General features: G+C 45.0%; 1 protein-coding gene across 2 annotated transcripts in view; it reads left to right on the top strand.

The window, feature by feature from the left end:
• Positions 1-375: 375 nt before the first annotated feature.
• The window catches only part of NR4A1 (nuclear receptor subfamily 4 group A member 1), a 37,107-nt gene continuing 20,079 nt past the window's right edge, over positions 376-17,403 (top strand). The window contains exon 1 of one of the 2 annotated variants that reach the window (XM_044421990.1): positions 376-620. In XM_044421990.1, the coding sequence (XP_044277925.1) occupies positions 596-620 (25 nt within the window). In that variant the 5' untranslated portion in view covers positions 376-595. Of the gene's footprint in view, positions 621-17,148; positions 17,398-17,403 lie in introns of those variants that run through there. The other variant, XM_044421991.1, reaches the window with a different exon arrangement.

The following is a 17,403-nucleotide window of genomic DNA, read 5'->3' as shown; positions in this document are numbered from 1 at the left end:
GCACTGAAATTGTCTGGGGCACATCACATTTCATACTGGCCGTGGTAGGGTGGCCTTCGCGTTCTCTTCCTCCTCCTCCTCTTTCCCCGGGCCTACCCGGGAAAACGCTGCGGCTCGCCGCGACCCACATTAAGCCCCCGCCTGTTCCGCCGCCGAGCTGGGAAGGGCTGCGACGGCGGCACAATGAGGGGGAGGAGCCGGCGCGCGCGCTTGGGCGTGTATTTTAAGTTCGGGGTGTCTATTTTTAGTCCCATTGATGGCTGGGATTCCAACGACGTCAATGGAGCCCAGAGTTGACGTCACGGAGGCTCCTTCCTGGCTGGGGCGGAGGGGCGGGGCTTGCAGAAAATAAAGCAGCGGGCCCGATGGCGCGAGCTGTCCCGGCGAGTGTGTGGGGGGCGGGCAGGCATCGTAGCAGCAGCAGTAGTAGCGGCGGCGGAAACGAGGGTCACCCGTTGTCCGTGGGCGAGTACGTGTCTGGTGGGCAGGCAGGTAGGCCGGGGCTCAGAATGGCTCGGGAAGCCATGCCCCAGATGCTGCTACCGGGCTGCCCGCCCTGGAGAGGACGCGGAGAGGCGAGGAAACGGGAGAGGCGATGGACGACTGTGATCGATCAGCAGGTGAGCTGCTGTGGGTTGTGCGGGCATTGAGGGCACGCTGGACTGTCTCTTTCCTACCCCTATCCTGCAGTTTACAATGCAGCCCCATGCATGCTCCCTCTTTCGAAATCTCCTGACTGAAATGAACTTACTCCCACGTAACTTGTAGGGGTGTAGCCTTAGTCTTTCTTGGTTCTTGAAACTTCCGTTTCAAAGGAGGAAATCCGGAGTCAATCGGCTACTTTTTCCCTCCAGTTCCTCCAGAGTCTGTTTTAGTTTGTACATCTCTCTCAACTTGCAGAGGAAATACAGCTTAAATTAATGGTATACTGGGATGCACGCAGCTACTTCGTATATGTTATGCTGCGATCGTGTGCATTCAGTTGAGAGTAAAATTCAATGGGAATCAGTTGTCTGATTGTGAGTAAATACAGGTTGATAGAATTGTGTGTTGTAGGTACTGTATTTATAGAAGGCTTTTATCACACCATAGCTCTATCCCATTCACTGGATCCAGACGCCGTTGTCACCAATATCTAAAGCCAAGTTTTTCATACTGCTTCCTCTTCCTTACACCAGGAAAATCCCTTAAGGAGGGATAGAAAGAATAGCTGCCTAGAATGCTTTCTGATGGCTAGCACCAGAAGCACCCTATCTGAAAGCACCTATTCTCTCTGAATTCTCACAGGGATCTGATGCCCAAGATTCTTATTTATCCTTGCACTGTCAGGTATTTCGGCTTGCCCCTGAAGGATTCATAATTGAATATGGGTTTGAATGCTTTGTGGAAGTTTGTGTGCTTGATGCTATTAAATGGACTCTGTTACACAGACATTGCCCCACTTCTGTATCACTTTCCTTTCTCCCAGGAGTTTGCAAAGCCTAGGCTGCTTGCAGGTTGTTCTAGAGTCTAGAACAATCTAGACAGAAGAGAAGTCCTTTTCTTTCCACTCCTGAAGATGAACATTAAGCACAGATTGAGCTTTGCAAATACACTTACTCTTCACAACTTGCATCCAGTTTCCTACTTTGTTTCCACTTTGACATGATATTTTAGACATTTAAAAACATTGTGGGTCATTATGAAGAATATAATTTTTTTGCTGATGACCAAACAACAAAGGTCAGTAGCTGGACTTCCTTCTCTTGGAGTGTGTGTACACTTAATGCAATTGAATATTGTATAAACGGCTAGTGTTTTGAGTGAAACTAAGCAGCTAGATCAGGAGTGGGCAGTTTGTGGCCCTCCAGATGTTGTCGGAGTGCAGCACCTATCTGCCGTAACTGGTATAGTCAATGGCAAGGAATGATGGGAGTTGCAATCCAACAATAGCCGGAGGGCTGCATCGCATGTTCCCCTAAATGTTTGTTGTTAGTGTTCACTTATTTATTTATTTAGAACATTTCTATGCCGCCATAAAATTCTATTCTATTCGCAAAAAGCCTCGGGGTGGCTTACAAAATAAATACATATCATAGTATTGTCTCAGAGAACCTCTCATGGAGATTGTTTTATGACACATGAAAATACTTCATAGAAGAATGCTAGGTGTAAACACAGACAGGTTTGCTTAAAACCCCATTCTGTCAGCTTGATCCACTGCACATCTACTCTGAAATAAAGTCTGAGTTTATTGGAATTTACTTTCAAACAGCTACATACAGGGACCAGCCTATCAGTGCAATCCTCAGTGCATTTATTTGCAAATAAATCAGACTGAGTTCACTAAGACTTATTTCACTGTCTGTATGTTTAGGATTTTAGTTCTTGAATGTCATTGTCCATGCTATGGGGAAAGCTAAATCTTTCCTTGGCTGGCAAGCAAGGAGCATGTTAGATATTCACTGCAATCTGATGCTGGAGTCACAGTATTGATTGCCAAGTAGTCGCATTCATTGATGACCTAATGAAGTCTTGGCAATGCTTCAAAGAACCAGGATCCTTTTTTACTGATGTGACTGTCCCCAGCAGGACAAGCTATTGCTTGCTCTGTGTATCACATAGGTATGTTTAGGATGTTAAAAGGGTTGTGTGTGCTATGCACATTTGCAATTACATTAGGTAAGCATGGAACGCGTGTTTCTCTCCAAGAAACTTGCCTTTCTTCTGTTATATAAAAAGTGTAGTCTTTATGGCTAGGGAGTTTAGCTTGAATCAGTGCATCCAGTAAAATAATTAAAGTAGAAGTGAAAGCTTAGCAAAACTTAAGAACAGCCTTTTTCCTAGAAATATTTCCTAGAACTAGAAATATTTTGAATAAAATAATATTCAGTATTCAACATAGTGCTCACTTTTTATTCATTGGTCAACTTCATGTTATTTAATTTCTAAGCTGCCTTGAGTGTTTTTCATATATTTAAGTAAATAACTCAAATTCTTCCACTCAAATCTTGCCAGAAGAGTAGGTAGCAGTGTGAAATATATGGGCTCTGAAACATTTAGAGTTTTGCCAAAGTTATATGATGTCATTTCTATTAAAGTTCTGATTGCAGCTGCTTTTTCATGCCATGTCAAGACCAGAGAACTAACTGGGGCCCAAGAAAGAATACCTTTTTGTTTGGCAGATAAGGATTCAGTCCAGAGCAAGGGTGATTGCGAAGTGTTTCTTCTCCTCTAGAAACCCCCCATTTAAAGCTCTGTTTCAAGCATCAGACACACTCTGCTTCTTGCTTTGATCAATACAGATCACTACATTTATGATTTACAAAGGATAACCAGGTTAGCCTCCTGGAGTAAATATATTTTTAATTTTTAAGGTGTCCCAAGGAGTTTTGTTGTTTTTGCTACATTCCCAAGAATCTGCTTGCTGATTGACTTAACCCCCATGATAATTGATCCAAGTTGCATGGTTACAGGCCAATACAGAAGGGAGCATAAAGCATCCTTGTTTAACATTCAGACTAAAACTGTCTTGAACTTTCATGTTGAGTGAGTAGCACTTCTGTGTTCTGTGTGTGTGTGAGGGAGAGGGAGAGAGAATCAGTTGACTTGACAAAACTTTGCTCTCAGTTTTGGCAAAATAGACTCTCATAGTTGTGCAAAAACTGCTAGAAGAAAGTAGACAGTGTATGCTTTGCTACATCGGGTTTCTGGCATAGGCCAGACTGGGGTTCCCACGTTATTCTCCAGCTGTGGTTAGAAAGTGTCATTCAGGAGGTTCAGAGGTGATGAAGAGAAAGGCCACGGAGGGAATCCCATCTACGGAGGCTGGTGTGTACTTTCAAGATTTGCTGACGTGAGCCAGTGCACATCCAGCTGCTGACGTTGAGCAAAGGGTGGGACACCCCGTTACGTTCTCGCTGACGCCCGTGGGCTTGGCCGCCTCTTCAACACAAACATGCGTGTGTTGAGTGTGTGGCCTGCCAAACCTCGCTCGCAGTCCTTGGCCCAGACCAGATGATTGGAAGCAGCTGTGGGCTGCGGCCCTCCACCAGCGCTGGGCCACGGCCAGATGGCTCCTGCACAAGGTGCTTGCTGCACCTGCAGGTTTGTTTTGAGAAGGGAAGAGGGAGAGCAGGGAACACAAGCAGCATTCTGAGCTGATCAAAGGAAACTCTTCTTTCATGCTGGCAAAGAACTAACCTACGGAACTTTCTCTTTCTCGGAGTCACGGGGAAGAACGTAGCAAGAATTCTTTTGAGAGGGGGAGTAAAACCTCTGGAAAGAATTGTGGCTGCAACATTATGGCAAAAAAGACACTTCTACTTAAATAAAGGGCTAACTTTCGGTAGAGTCTTAAGACTATCTTTCCCCTCACTGCTAAATTATTTTATAGTGTTTTAGTTGGTTTTCTATTTGCTAGTTTGAGTATTGCAGATTAAAATGCTTACAGCAATACAAGCAATTGAAAGAATAGATTGAAACGGACTTGGGGCCCTCCAGATGTGTGGGACTACAACACCCATAATCCTAAACCATTGGCCATGCTGGTAGGAGTTGTAGTTCAGCAAATATGAAAGGGAACACACCAGACTGGGGAAGCCTGGATTAAAGCAGTAGGTTAGAAAAAGGGAGATGAGAGGGAGAACTATTTACATTTAAATAATCTTAATGGACTGGATAAAACTAGAAAAAGGGCTCACTTTTGCCCTTTGCCCAAAGATGCCCAAGGCATAGATGGATTGCTTCAAATCTATGCTGATGCAATTATACTAATCTGTTAGTAGTGTTAAAGTAAAAGATGCATATGCAAGATACCCTCTGTGTCAGAAGTGATTTGCCTCTGTATATCATTTGATAGGGAGTGTAAGGGAGAGAGTGCTATTGCTTGCTGTTTGCCCTTCGCAGGGCAAAAAGCCACAGATTAAATGTCCTATTTGTGGGCTTGCCGTAAGCATCTGGTTTACACTGTGGTGACAGAATGCTGGATGGAACAGGACTTCAGTCTGATCCAAGGCAGCTCTTCTGTTCATATAAACACTGGTCTGAACATCTTCCCACAAGCCAATATTAGATTAATGATAAGTATCAGTGTTTTAAGTACCCTGATTCTGAGAAAGATAGTGGCTTCCTTATGTTAAAGGACAACATGATTTCCTAAAACAAAAATGCCTTGCTTGAAGAACTGTGCTCTTCTAACCTTTTTTGCTTTTCTTGGAAGGTCTCTCCAAACTCTATGCTTAGAATGACATGTTCGTACATCTTGTCTTTCACCTGTCTGGTTGTACCAGGAGAGATGCTTTAAAATTGTTTTGGTTCCTTGCCAATCAAAATGGTTGTGGCAGTATTGTGGGATGCATGTGCCATGCAGGTGTACGTGGCCTGAGGGAAAAGAACTTGTCAAACAATAGGAAGTCATTTGAGGTCATGATCTATACTTGTGGCACATCTCTTCCACCCCACAAAAAGTTATTTAAGAGGCATCTCGCCTTCATTGTAAATACTAGCCTTACATAATAAACTGGTTCACACATAGCACTAACCTGTAGTACGAGTTGTTGCATTCTGGATTGTTTTCATGTTAACACAAACAAAACCGTAGCAATCCAGAAAGAGAACCCATGTCTTGTTGTTGAGTTATGAACTCTGGGGTATTTAAACCACATGTAATTACATGCAGACCTAGAACTGAGGAATATCTGGAGGTTATTTTTTCCATCTTGCTTTATCATAATCAACAAAAGTCCTCTGTGTGCCAGTACTGCAGTGTCATAAAGGCATTTGGGATACACAGAGGGAGCAGGCAAAGAAAATCAAAACAAAACCCAGGGATTGCTAAAGCAAACCACAGTTTATTCCATTGTCTGCTAGACAAACCCTAGGTAGAACAACAAGCCATGGCTTAAATAAGTTGTGGGTTATGTATGAATTAAAGCCATATTTTGCATGGAGAAGATAATTTTGCCAAGCATAGCTTTTCCCAGCAGAGTGCTTTCACAATGGTGGAAGCTATATGGGTGGATTCCCCACTCCCAACACTCATGCACAAAAGAAGACATTGAGAACTGCCTTTAGTTCTAGCCCTGCCATGATGTTTATTTATGGATGCAAACTGATCATCCTGACTGGTCAAAGGTGCTGAAACTTAGGTTTGCTATGAGTCTGTGGAAATGATGAACTGGAGGATTAAGGGAGCAATACCGTAAAATCTGCAGTCTGGCTCATTAGCTCAGTTCACCGGACATCACTTATTCTCACATTGCATCAGACTCTTCTTCCAACAGCCTTGGATTTCACCCTACAGAAATACAACATCCCTGTGAGTTGGGTTGTTTGTTTGTTTGTTTGTTTGTTGTATTTGTATGCCTCCTCATAGTCCAGGGGCTCTCTGGGCAGCTCACAAGAAACAGGAACAAGAAAATAGCCGTATAACCATATTAAGATTAAAACTCTAACATCAGAAGCAACTTAAAATCCAATTACAGTAAAATACAGAACAAGGAAACAAATGAACCAGCAATAAAGCCAAGCAGTGAAATAGTGTGATAAACCATGATGATAAAACTTGTTTTATTGTGTACTTGTTTTTACCTGGTGGGGAAAGCAGAATAATGAGGATGCTAGTTGCACCTCTTTAGGGAGATAATTCCAAAGATGAGGTGCAGTAACAGAAAGGGCCCCTTTTCTCACCAATCCCCCCCCCCACTTCATTTGAGGGGACTCACAAAGGAGGGCCACCATTGTCTGGTAGGGATATATGGGAACAGGCATTCCTTCAGACATCCCAGCCCCAAGCCATTTAGGGCTTTGTATGTTAACACAAGCACTTTGAATTGGGCCTGGGCAATAACAGGCAGCCAGTGCAGCTGGCAGAGGACCAGTGTGGTGTGCTCTCTGGGACCAGTCCTTCTTAGTGGCTGTGTTACTCTGTTTTGGATTAGTTGGAGTGCCCAGACTGTCTTCAAAGTCAGCCCATATAGTGCACATGGTAGTAATCCAACCAAGAGGTTACCAGCATGTGGATAACTATGGGAAACCTTTGCTTGTTCAAGTAGGAAGAGAGCAGAATAATCAGCCTAAACTAATGGAAGGTGCTCCTGGCCATCAAGGTCACCTGCAAGGCAAGTGGTGGTCCAGGAGCACCCCCAAGCTATGAACCTTATCCTTTTGGGGGAGCGCAACCCTATTCTGAAATTTTCAATCCAGAATAGGTTGAAAATTTCCCAGTTGAAAGGGTAGATTGCCTACCAACAGCACTTCCATCATATCTGGATTAAGCTTCAGCTTATTGGCCCTCATCCAGTCCATTACCAAGCTAAGGTATCGGTTCAGAACAACCACTGCCTCACCTGGATCCAGATGTGGCTTTTTAAGAAGTGGTGCAACCCAGATGCTGGATGGGGACCAACCTCAGGTCCTCTCGTCTTAGTTGTTTATTTTTATTCATTGCATTTCTGTGCCACCCAAAGCACTGTGCGCACTTTACAAGATAGCCTAAAATCATAAATTACAGCAACACAGTAAGACATAAGACTTAAACATGACAGTGTATAAAATGGAGTACTTGTTCGGCCTGAGTTCCTTGCAAGAGGGGAAAAAGACAGGATGTAAATATAGTGATAAATGAAATAACAAACTACTAGGGCTTTGTGATCTTCAGAGTGAGGCACCACTCTGGGAACGGCTTGCTTTCTTGGCAGCTTCCGTGCTATTGAGGATAGTCGTCGACCACAAAACCAGCCAGGAACTCCTGTCCGGAACACTCCGAGTAGGCTAGGGGGACTTTGTACTTCTTGCTAATCTGGTTTGCACCTGGGCTGCTGGGAGGACACACAGTTGCCTGCTGTTCAGCTGTTACTTCCGCTTCTGGACCTCCCAACTTGGCAGGATCACTGATAGCACTGAAGCAGGATGTCTGTAAAGCTAGATGGGCAGAGCAGTCCTGTCAGAAGTGGAGGGTCAGGAGCCTAGTTCCACCTCAAAGGCAAGGTAGCTTTTCTATGTTAGAATTTAGGAACTGCACCATGGTCTGTCCCTGCCTTCTCAGCTGGATGAGTCTAATGGCAGAACAGGAAAAAAGCATTTAAAAGCCCAGTTATATAAACCAGCTGTATCCAGGGTACTTAAAATGGCTGGCGGGGCATCTAGTAGCCCCATTAGTTATGGCACATGAGAACTAAAACAGAGGTTTTAATGAAGTCATTTTCGGTGACTAAAGGTATAAAATTGTGCACTGTGGTACATTACAATGTGATGCCCCGTGTGCACTTTACTACATGCATTCCCTGGCCATGGTTTGCTGCTGTGCTAAGGTGGCTGGCCTGGAGTCTTTCTCAGGCAGGTGAGCAGATGGTTTGCATAGGATCAGGTATGTCAAGGCAGCATCCTGTTAGTGAGGTACAAACACAATTTGAGGGGATGATCTCACAATGGGTTCTATTCCTGTGTTCAGCAGAAACTATTGCCTAGCCCAGAGAAGTGGAACCTGCCATTTACAGGCAGAATCTGGCCAGTGGAAGTTTTGCTTCCCAGCCTATGCCCCCAGCATGGCGAAAGGCAAAATGGGTGAGAGCAGGATGTGCTGGGAGCTTTAGTCTGACATAACTTACAGGGCAAAAAGGCTGCTCAAGATTATTGCACTTGTAGATTGTTTCATTTTTATCCTCATAAAAACATAAGAGCCAACCTGAGTCTGACCAAGAGGCCAACAAGGCCAGTATTCTGTTCACAGTGGCCAATCACAAGAAACTGATGATCAGGGCATGAGAGAAGCTGCATCCTCCCAGCCATGATCACCAGAACAGCCTCTGATAATGGAGGCAGCATATAGCCATCAGGACTAGTAACCCTGGATAGCCTTCACCTCCATGTATGTGTCTGATCTCCTGCTAGAGCCGTTCCAAGTGGTGTCCTTCAGGATGCCTCTTGGAAGGGAATTCCATGATTTAGCTGCACACTATTCGGAGAAGTACTTTCTTTTGTCTGTCCTGAGTCTTATTCCACTTAGCTTCACGGGATGATCCTGGGTTCTAGTAGTATGGGAGAAGGGAAAAAAAAGTTTCCTTACCCACTTTCTCCACACCCAGCATAATTTTGTATATGTCTATTGTGCTTCCTCTTACTCACTTTTTCTTTGAGTGAGGCAGTCCTAGATGTTGCAGTCTTTCATTAGAGGAGCACCACTGTCTTCTGGATCCAGTCTTCTTTCTGGTTCCAGTGCTGTCATGTCTTCCAATGCTCTGTGCTGAACACTGGAAGACATTGCCTCCATTTCACAATAACACATTGGCCAGGTGCAAAACCCAGTGCACCAAGTGTTAATGTGTACCTGACGACTTTAACGAGTACTCTTTGAGTAAAAAAGGTGGAAAGCAGGTTTTCCCCTGCCCACCCACTGAGTGGCAAACCACATTTCCATGCTCTTGGGGAAAGGTCTTGCCTCACACTCTGGCATCAATACATCTGCAAGCCTCAAACCACTTGTTCTCAGATCAGTGGAACTTTCCATTGAGGCAATTTGAGGACTGGGCTGCTAGAATTCTTTCAGATGAGTCGTTTCATAGCACTTAGGTTGTTTTTTTTTGCCTTTTATGGTATGCCCGCCTTTCTGTCTGTCTGTCTGTCTTTTATCACCATTGGCTATCATGTTGGTAGGGGAAGATGCACCATCACTTCTCCCCAGTAATTTTCAAAATTTTGGGGCCATGTTGAGATTCTGCTATTCCTCCAAAGGAGCACATGGTCTCTGGATTATGAAATCTGGGTTATGAACAATCCATGCTTAGGAATTCACAGACTGCCATAAATCCTATATGAACATCTCTGCCGAAAAGCAGTGAATATCTCTAGGGAATTGTGCAACGAGTTTGGAGATGCATCTCTCAGTGGCTGTGTGGTTCCCTAGAGATGCAGTATTCACAGCTCTTCATTCCACACCAACTGCACCTTAGATTCAGTGGTACCCCTCTCCAGCAGCACAGTCAAATCCTGACTTTCCAGCAACAGCTCCGTCTCCATCATCATCAGTTAATGTTAGGTCTAATGCTACCTTAAGAATGTTCTGAACTGATTTAAGAACCGTTTCTTTTATTTGTTTTTTACAGTACTGTATACCTACACACATACAGATTCTTTCTCACTTTCTTCAGTACCTGTAGTTACTTCATTATTACTGTATTATTATTACAACACTGTATTGTGGTTAAGGTGCATTTGTGAATATGGAAGTGTTTAAGTGTTTTATATGTATAGAAAGGTAAGATAATAAGCAAATACTAAGACAAACATTTGGCTTACCCATGTGATCCGACTTAATACAAATTTGACTTAAGGATGTTCTCAGGAAGGAACTTGTTCTTAACCTGGGGACTAACTGTATGGCAGGCTACTGTATTCGGATCCTTGCAACAAACATCTACGTGATGACCGGCCTGAAATTTCTGAGTAAGGCTTTGCAGGTACAAGGTTCATTCTGGTTCAAGTTTTAACCTTTTGCGAGAGCTTTCTACATAAGCTCTAATCATAAGCCCAGTATTGCTGGAGTGGAGGGCTGCCGAGACTTTGCATCCTTTCTTGGTTCAGGAAGCTTGATGAACATTAGATTTCTTAGGAATACTAGGGCAGGGTGTTGATCCTGAGTCCTCGGGGTAAATCCGGCCCTCCTGGGGTCCTAACTCAGACCTCCAGGTCTCCCGGATAGGCATGCCCCTCCCCCTGGCCCATCCCATTGCTCCCAGCCACTGGCAGCTTATTGTTTTCCTGTATTTTGCAATGCTTCCCCCCTCTGTTCTGCGTGGTTGAATTTGGCCACACCCCTTTTGTTTTGGGGCTCCACTCACCAGTGGATCACAGTCCCTGAGAACTGCTCCAGACTGAATCTGACCCTCAGCCTGAAAGCTTGCCCACTCTGTGCTAGAATTCTGTGACTTAAGTCCAAAGTTTCTCAAGCCAACCTGAAAAAAAGGCTGTGGCAAAGCCAAGTTATTTCTAACAAAAGGCTGGCCACAACCTACACTTGGCTATTCCTGGGTACCTGGTGTTGTTAGGCTTGTACAACCATTATCCCTCTGTGATCTATTTTCCAACCTTTAAAAGTGTGTGTGTGTGTGTGTGTGTGTGTGTACAGGGCATCTTCAGTTCCACATTCCTTAAATTTTAGGGCTTGCCCTAAAAAGTCTGGCTTTTTGAGTGCTGGAAAGCTCCATGATGATGCAATTCCCCTGCACGGCAGCTGGTCGGGGATTCCCGCCAGGGCTTCAACTCCAGCATGCAGTAAAAACGCATCTTGTTACGCAGTTGGTTTTTACAAACTTGAGGCCTTTCAGAAAAGCCAGAGGATACAGAGTCTAAAAATATTCTTAACAATAGGAAAATACATCTGCCCAATGTTCAGTGGTTTTTTATGCTTGGCACATGAAATTCCACTTGGAGGCTGGGATATGGACAAGTAAGAGAATTGGGGGACGGGGAGAAGAGGAGCCTAGATGGAAGGAAAAGTGCCGCCAGGAAGTGAACTTTTTCAAAAGACTAGACTTGGCTAAGATACCTGGGACTGTTTGGGACTGGCCGACTTTTTAATGGAAAATTGAAATACAAATTAAATAAATGACCTTCAAGGGGTACATATTGCGAAATCATGTTTCCTGTAGGCCAGACTTAAAAACCAAGCCTTGCAGTGCAGTTCGGTGCATGTCTACTGCAAAGGAAATCCCACCAAGTTCTGTATTGTGTGGGCATATGACATGGATGATCCTTCTGAAAATGGAAAGAGTTGGCATCTGGGAAAGAAGAGGCATATTTTCTTGGATGCATGATTTGGCATGAAATGTGGCTTTTTAGGAGACCAGTGCCTAGGACTGCTGTTGGCCCTGTTACCAGTTAAGATATTAGAATAGCCCTGCTGAACTGAACCAAGGTCTGGCATCCTGCTTCTCACCAGGGATTACCAGATGCCTCTGAAATCCACATATTCACCTGCAAGACCTTTGCCCGCTGTTTGTCCCCAGCAACCACTATTCAGAGATGAGATCAATATAGTTATCCCCACATTACGGAATAATGCTTGCTCCAGTGTGATATGTTTTTCTTCCTTTCCTTCAGATAAGCTGTTTCCTCTGCATTCTGACAAGCAGAGGCAGGAGAACGCTGGAACAGAGCAAGTAGTCTTATCAGGAGTCAGACAGCTGGTTCACCTAGCCCAGTATTGTTGGCACTGACAGGCAGTGGCGGCTCTCCCAGGTTTCAGGCAGAAGCATTTCCAGGCCTAGCTGGAGATGCAGGGGTGGGACCCTCTGCAGGCAAAGCACGTGCTCTGCACCTGAGCCGCAGCCCTCCTAGGCCAGCAAATGTGTTTTGGCTGTGGGGACCCTTACCCAGATGGCCTTTGTGGACTCCTCCAGAGAACTACTGTTCCTATTTTTAAATGGACACAGATATGCTGGACTGCTTAAGCACAGCATAGCTATCTGCTGACTGACCCATGGGGATTCTCCTCTTAAGAAAACAAACTTGCTAGGCTGATCTGATTACCCTGCCCTCAGTCTATCCCAAAATATGGGGGTGGCTCCCTCTGGCTTGCCACCAAACAACCATGCTCTGAAAAATCTTCTTGCGTTCTTGCTTCCTTTGTAGTGCTCGCTCATTTGCAACCAAATACAACCAAGTTGTATGAATTAGCTGATGCTTGGGAAATGTCTCATGTGTCACCTTACCTAACCTACAGTTTCAGAAGTTTGGCAGCAGATCCTGAAGGGAATGTCTTGAAGATGTGGCAGATATTAAAGTTTTGAAGAGAAGCAATTGGTGGAGCTGCTGGATGGGAGGGGTTGTTAGACCAGCTTTTATAGGCCTGAATTCATGTCTTTGATACTTGGACTTGGATTCCCTCCCGAGACACAGGATTAGGATTTTTATTTTGGACATTTGCGTCCAAGGTAGTGCATGAATACAAGCAAGCAAAACAAAATACTTTTTTTGTTTCCTTTTCTTAAAAAAAAGTGGGCCCTACCAAGATGGTAGTCAGCATTTTGTGACACTAGGCAGAAGTACTACAGAATGCTAAAAGTATCTTTTCTGATGTAGACCCTCCAGATGTGTTGGTCTGCAGGAAGCATATGAAGAAATGCCTGCGAACAACAACAGTGGTTCTGTAAAACATACTTGGTGTGGCCTTGGTGAGGTAACAATGCATCCAAGCAGGCCTGGAGTCTTGTTTTGCTTTTGTCAAAGGCTTGTCTAGTAGTGGTTGAGTGAGATTCGGAAGGGAAGAGAAAGGCAAATGATTGCTTTGAATATTGTTAAATGGTGCTTGGATCAGGTAATTACAAATCTGATGGATGGGGATTCCAGAGAGGTAGAAAAGAGTAGTTGGAAAATGGCAGTACAAATGAGAGTTGGCAGTTATAGGGAATCTGTAGTAGAGAGAGGGAAAAGGTCTATTGTTCAGTGTGTGGTCGGTATAAAAAGCTAGGAGAAAGAAAATGGCTGAGGGTGTAATCGTATGCATGCTCGCACAAAAAATAGTCTGTTTGGGGCATGCTGGGAGTTCTGGAGGGTTTGTTTGGTCTAAACATGCCTAGAATTGTGCCCTACAGCTTGGATACTTCACTGTTTTTCTGTGAGATGACCTTAGATAACTGGTGCAGGTGGCCAGGAGATTGACCAAAAATATTGTCTGAAGAGTTTACACACAGGGAGTAAAAATCCAGATAAATCCAAACAGCCAGTAACAAGCAGTGGAAGGTTGGGTATTAGAAGTTGTTTGTACCCCAAAGCATAACCTGGTTGTAAGGCTATTTGTCAGGGAGGGAAGTTCAGGGAATTTGGTAACAAGTCCTTAGAGGCTTGTAACAGCAACAGCGGCTCTGAGTTACAGTTTAAGAATTCCATTAGCCCAGAAATACAAGCACATGGTATAAATAAGGAGCTCCGTTTGCTCAGTAAAGATGCAGTTTCCCTATAGGTAGTGGCTGTAGTGGGGAGAGGAAATCCATCGTGCAGGAATCAGAATTAGTCTTTCTCCTGTAGGTATTTAATGTTTAATTATGGGACATCCTCTTTCAAATGGAACTCAAACCTATATGGGACTAGAGCTACCAGCACAAGTCTAAAGCGGAGTACAGTGGTCCACAACAAGGACATGAATAGCCCTGTGATGTAATCCACTCCTCCAACTCAACATTGCAGGGTGGAGCTGTAATGATCTTTTAAAATCAGTTCCTGAGGCCCCTCCAGCCTTCCTGAAGTTTTGGTCAACAACTCCTATGATCTCATATTACTGCTTATGCTGGCTAGGGCTTATGGGATTTGTAGGCCAGAACATCTGCAGGGCTACAAGTTGCCCACCTGTGCTTTAGTAGCTAAATTTGTATCCCATATTAATCCTACTTAGAGTAGTCCCATTGAAATTAATGGGACAACTTCAGCTAAGATTGGGTATAACCCTAAATTTATAACAAGCGGGGTTCAGGATTTCTTTGTGGTAGTGTTTATGGAGTCAACTTTGCCATCTTTAGATAGCATTAATTTCTGTCTGCTCATACCTTTGATAAGAGGCATATTTTCTGCTTGTGTTTTTCACCTGATGTTTAGTGGCATTCATTTGTGTAAAATTTTACATTGTATTTCATTAGTATGGTTGGATTTCAGTATATTGCTAATGTTATAAGCTGCCTTGAAGGCCAGGTAGATGGAAAACAGGATAAATAAAAAAGTACAGAGTAAAACCAGGCTTTGGGCGAGGGTGTAAACTATTTAAAGAGTTAGCTCAAAGGAAGAGAGAGAGAGGATTCCCTGAGGTTTGGAGGTGATTATTGGGTGCATTGTGGTAAAGATGCACCTCTAAGAACACTTACCAGAAGCCAGTGAAATACTTAAAATGTATTTGTGGTTGGGCTATGCTGAGAAAGCCACACAGCCAGCAACAGGTGGAAAGAAGCACGTGCTGAGGCTGACCTAGATTAAAAAAAAAAAAAACTTTTTTCAGCCTTTGTCTTTAGTTTCCTTTGCTTGCTTGAGGAAACACCCAATGGGAGTTCCACCAAATTCTTTCTGAAAACAGCCAGCCACAGATGGTGGTAGAACAAATGTTTAGCACAGTTTGGCTGGCCTCCTCCATCATCTTTCACAGACCAATCTCCCCATGAATGCTACAGATGTTAACCACTCTGGAGTCTTAAAGTTTATACTTGCAGCAGATTGGTATCAGTGCCAGGAGAGTGAGCGAGAGTGTTTAGGGCTGCAATGTATTAATCAGTTAAGCAAGCAATCCTATGTATGTATTGACACAAAGTTGTTCAGCTCCCGGTATTAGCTGAGGAATGTTGGGACTTGCCAGATGCTTTAATTGGAAGCCCTTGCTGAGCAGGGAATCAGATTAAGTGGCATCAGTGGCTCTTTCAACACTACAATTCTTTGATTCTATTACTTTTTCCTGCCTAATTGACATAGGATTGTATCCTAATTGATTAAAATATATTGATCAAGCTAAGGTATTCCTGATTGGGCAGGGAGGAATGGTACATAGCCAGCACCATCTCAGGAAAGGCATTCCTCTGTGTGTGTGTGTGTGTGTGGTGGTGGGGAATGCCAAATCTAAAATAAATACAAATTAATCCATTGGCTAAATCAATTAAAACTCATAAGTTTGATTTTAAACTTTATTATGTTATGGCCATGGTCTCTTTCCACCATGTTTGCATATACATTCCCCAAGTCCATGCCATGCCTCTGCCTTCCAGATGTGCTGGATTACAACTCTTATCATTCCTGGGCACCACGGACAGTGGACCACACCACAAGCTGGAGGTTAAGGATGTTGTGGTCCAATACATCTGGATGGCACTAGGTACCTTATGACTTGAGTTTGAGTTTTATGAAAACAATTGGATTAAACTTGTGTTAAACTTTTGTTTGGTATCTAATACTTTCTCTTCCTGTCCCTCAAACTTGAGACAAAAAGTTTCTGGTCAGTCTCTCATCCAGAGTTCAGGCCCTGGCATGTGGATGGGAGCATGCTAGATGAAACATCGTCGCCATGTACTTTTTTTTTAAAATTAAACTGTGCCTGGAGAGCAGATAATTGCACTGCAAAAAGGGGGGAACCCAGGAGATGTCTCAGTGTTGCTAAATGAGGTTAGGAAAGTGCAGTGGCTGACCAGTTAAGCTGGAGTCTCTATTGAATTGCATCATATTTAGCGGCCTTGCATCCACTTGCACGGCTTAGCAGTTGCAGCTTGACACATGGAAAGTGAGGAGATGCTTTCATCACCAGCCCTTTATCCCCAGACCAGGGAAAATTTATCTGCCCTGCGGTGTATCAGGCTACTACTACCAGAAGACATAGGAGCAAGAAATTTTAAACGGAGAAAAAGCTGCAACTTATTTTCTTCCTATGTATGTTTTCCCCTCTCATGGAAGAACCTCTTAGGGTTTCATCAGGTGCGGGCAGGCTTGGGCGACGACGGGGTCACGGCCGCGAGGCTGTTGTGATCAGCAGAGCGGCTTTCCCCTCCCTTCACGCGCTCTCCGCTTCGACGGGCAGCCGATCGCGCTTGTCAGAAATCACCGCGTGGCTGCAGGTGAGGGCAGCCCCAGCTCCTAGGAAGGGGAGGAGCTGCAGCTGTGGGTGACTCTAAAGGGAGAGGGAAAGCGTCTAGCAGCAAAGGGCGGCTTGGGATTGCTCTGAGAATGCGCGGGGGGCTGCCGCTCTTCGGAGAAGCCGGGTGGGCAGGAGAGGAGAGGGGTCGCCCGAAGTGCGTGGCTCTGCACGGCTGCGCCCGCCCCGAGCGTTCAAGAAACTTCGCGACGCGATCGCCCCTTCACTTCCGTGCCGCCTGGGGTCCTCCCGCTCCCCCGTGTCGGTTCTTCCTACGACACTTCTTTCTTACTTCCCCCCCGGCCCCGCGACTTAGGAAAAGGCTCTATTTTTAGCCGGGGGCAGCTCGTGCTATTTTTAGATCAAACAATTCCAAGGCGTGCGTCAATGGAACCCCGCGTGCGTCACCCGCGCAGACATTCCGACCCCTCCCCTCGCTCCGCCGGCGCCGGAACATTCCGCCCCTTTTTGCCTTGTATGGTGAAGGCTGCAGCCTGGCCCGTGCGTCAGAGGGTCCCCCCCGCCTTCCCTGCCCACCCCTTCGCCCGTGCGTCACAGAGAGCTTAAGAGAATCTCCTGGCCACGGGCTGGCGAGCCCCAGTGGCTTACGCGGGGTCTAGACTGGATGCGGCTCCCTCGCGTGCGCTCTCCTCCCCGCTTATCTTTGGGCTTGATCGGCGCGACGGTGGCGAAGGAGGGAACTGCCGCCTCTCGATGCACTTTGGCTTTATCAAAACAACTTTCCCGAACCTTTTAAAACCACACGGCGCGCGCGCACACGCAAGTGGAAGGAAGTGCAGCAAAACTGTCTTGAGTTCACTTGGGTACGT

Source organism: Varanus komodoensis, unplaced genomic scaffold, assembly GCF_004798865.1.
Source record: "Varanus komodoensis strain SLA01 unplaced genomic scaffold, ASM479886v1 scaffold12, whole genome shotgun sequence".
Classification (NCBI taxonomy): Eukaryota; Metazoa; Chordata; class Lepidosauria; order Squamata; family Varanidae; genus Varanus; species Varanus komodoensis.
The sequence above is the reverse complement of the archived record's forward strand: the minus strand, read 5'-3'. Positions and strand labels throughout refer to the sequence as shown.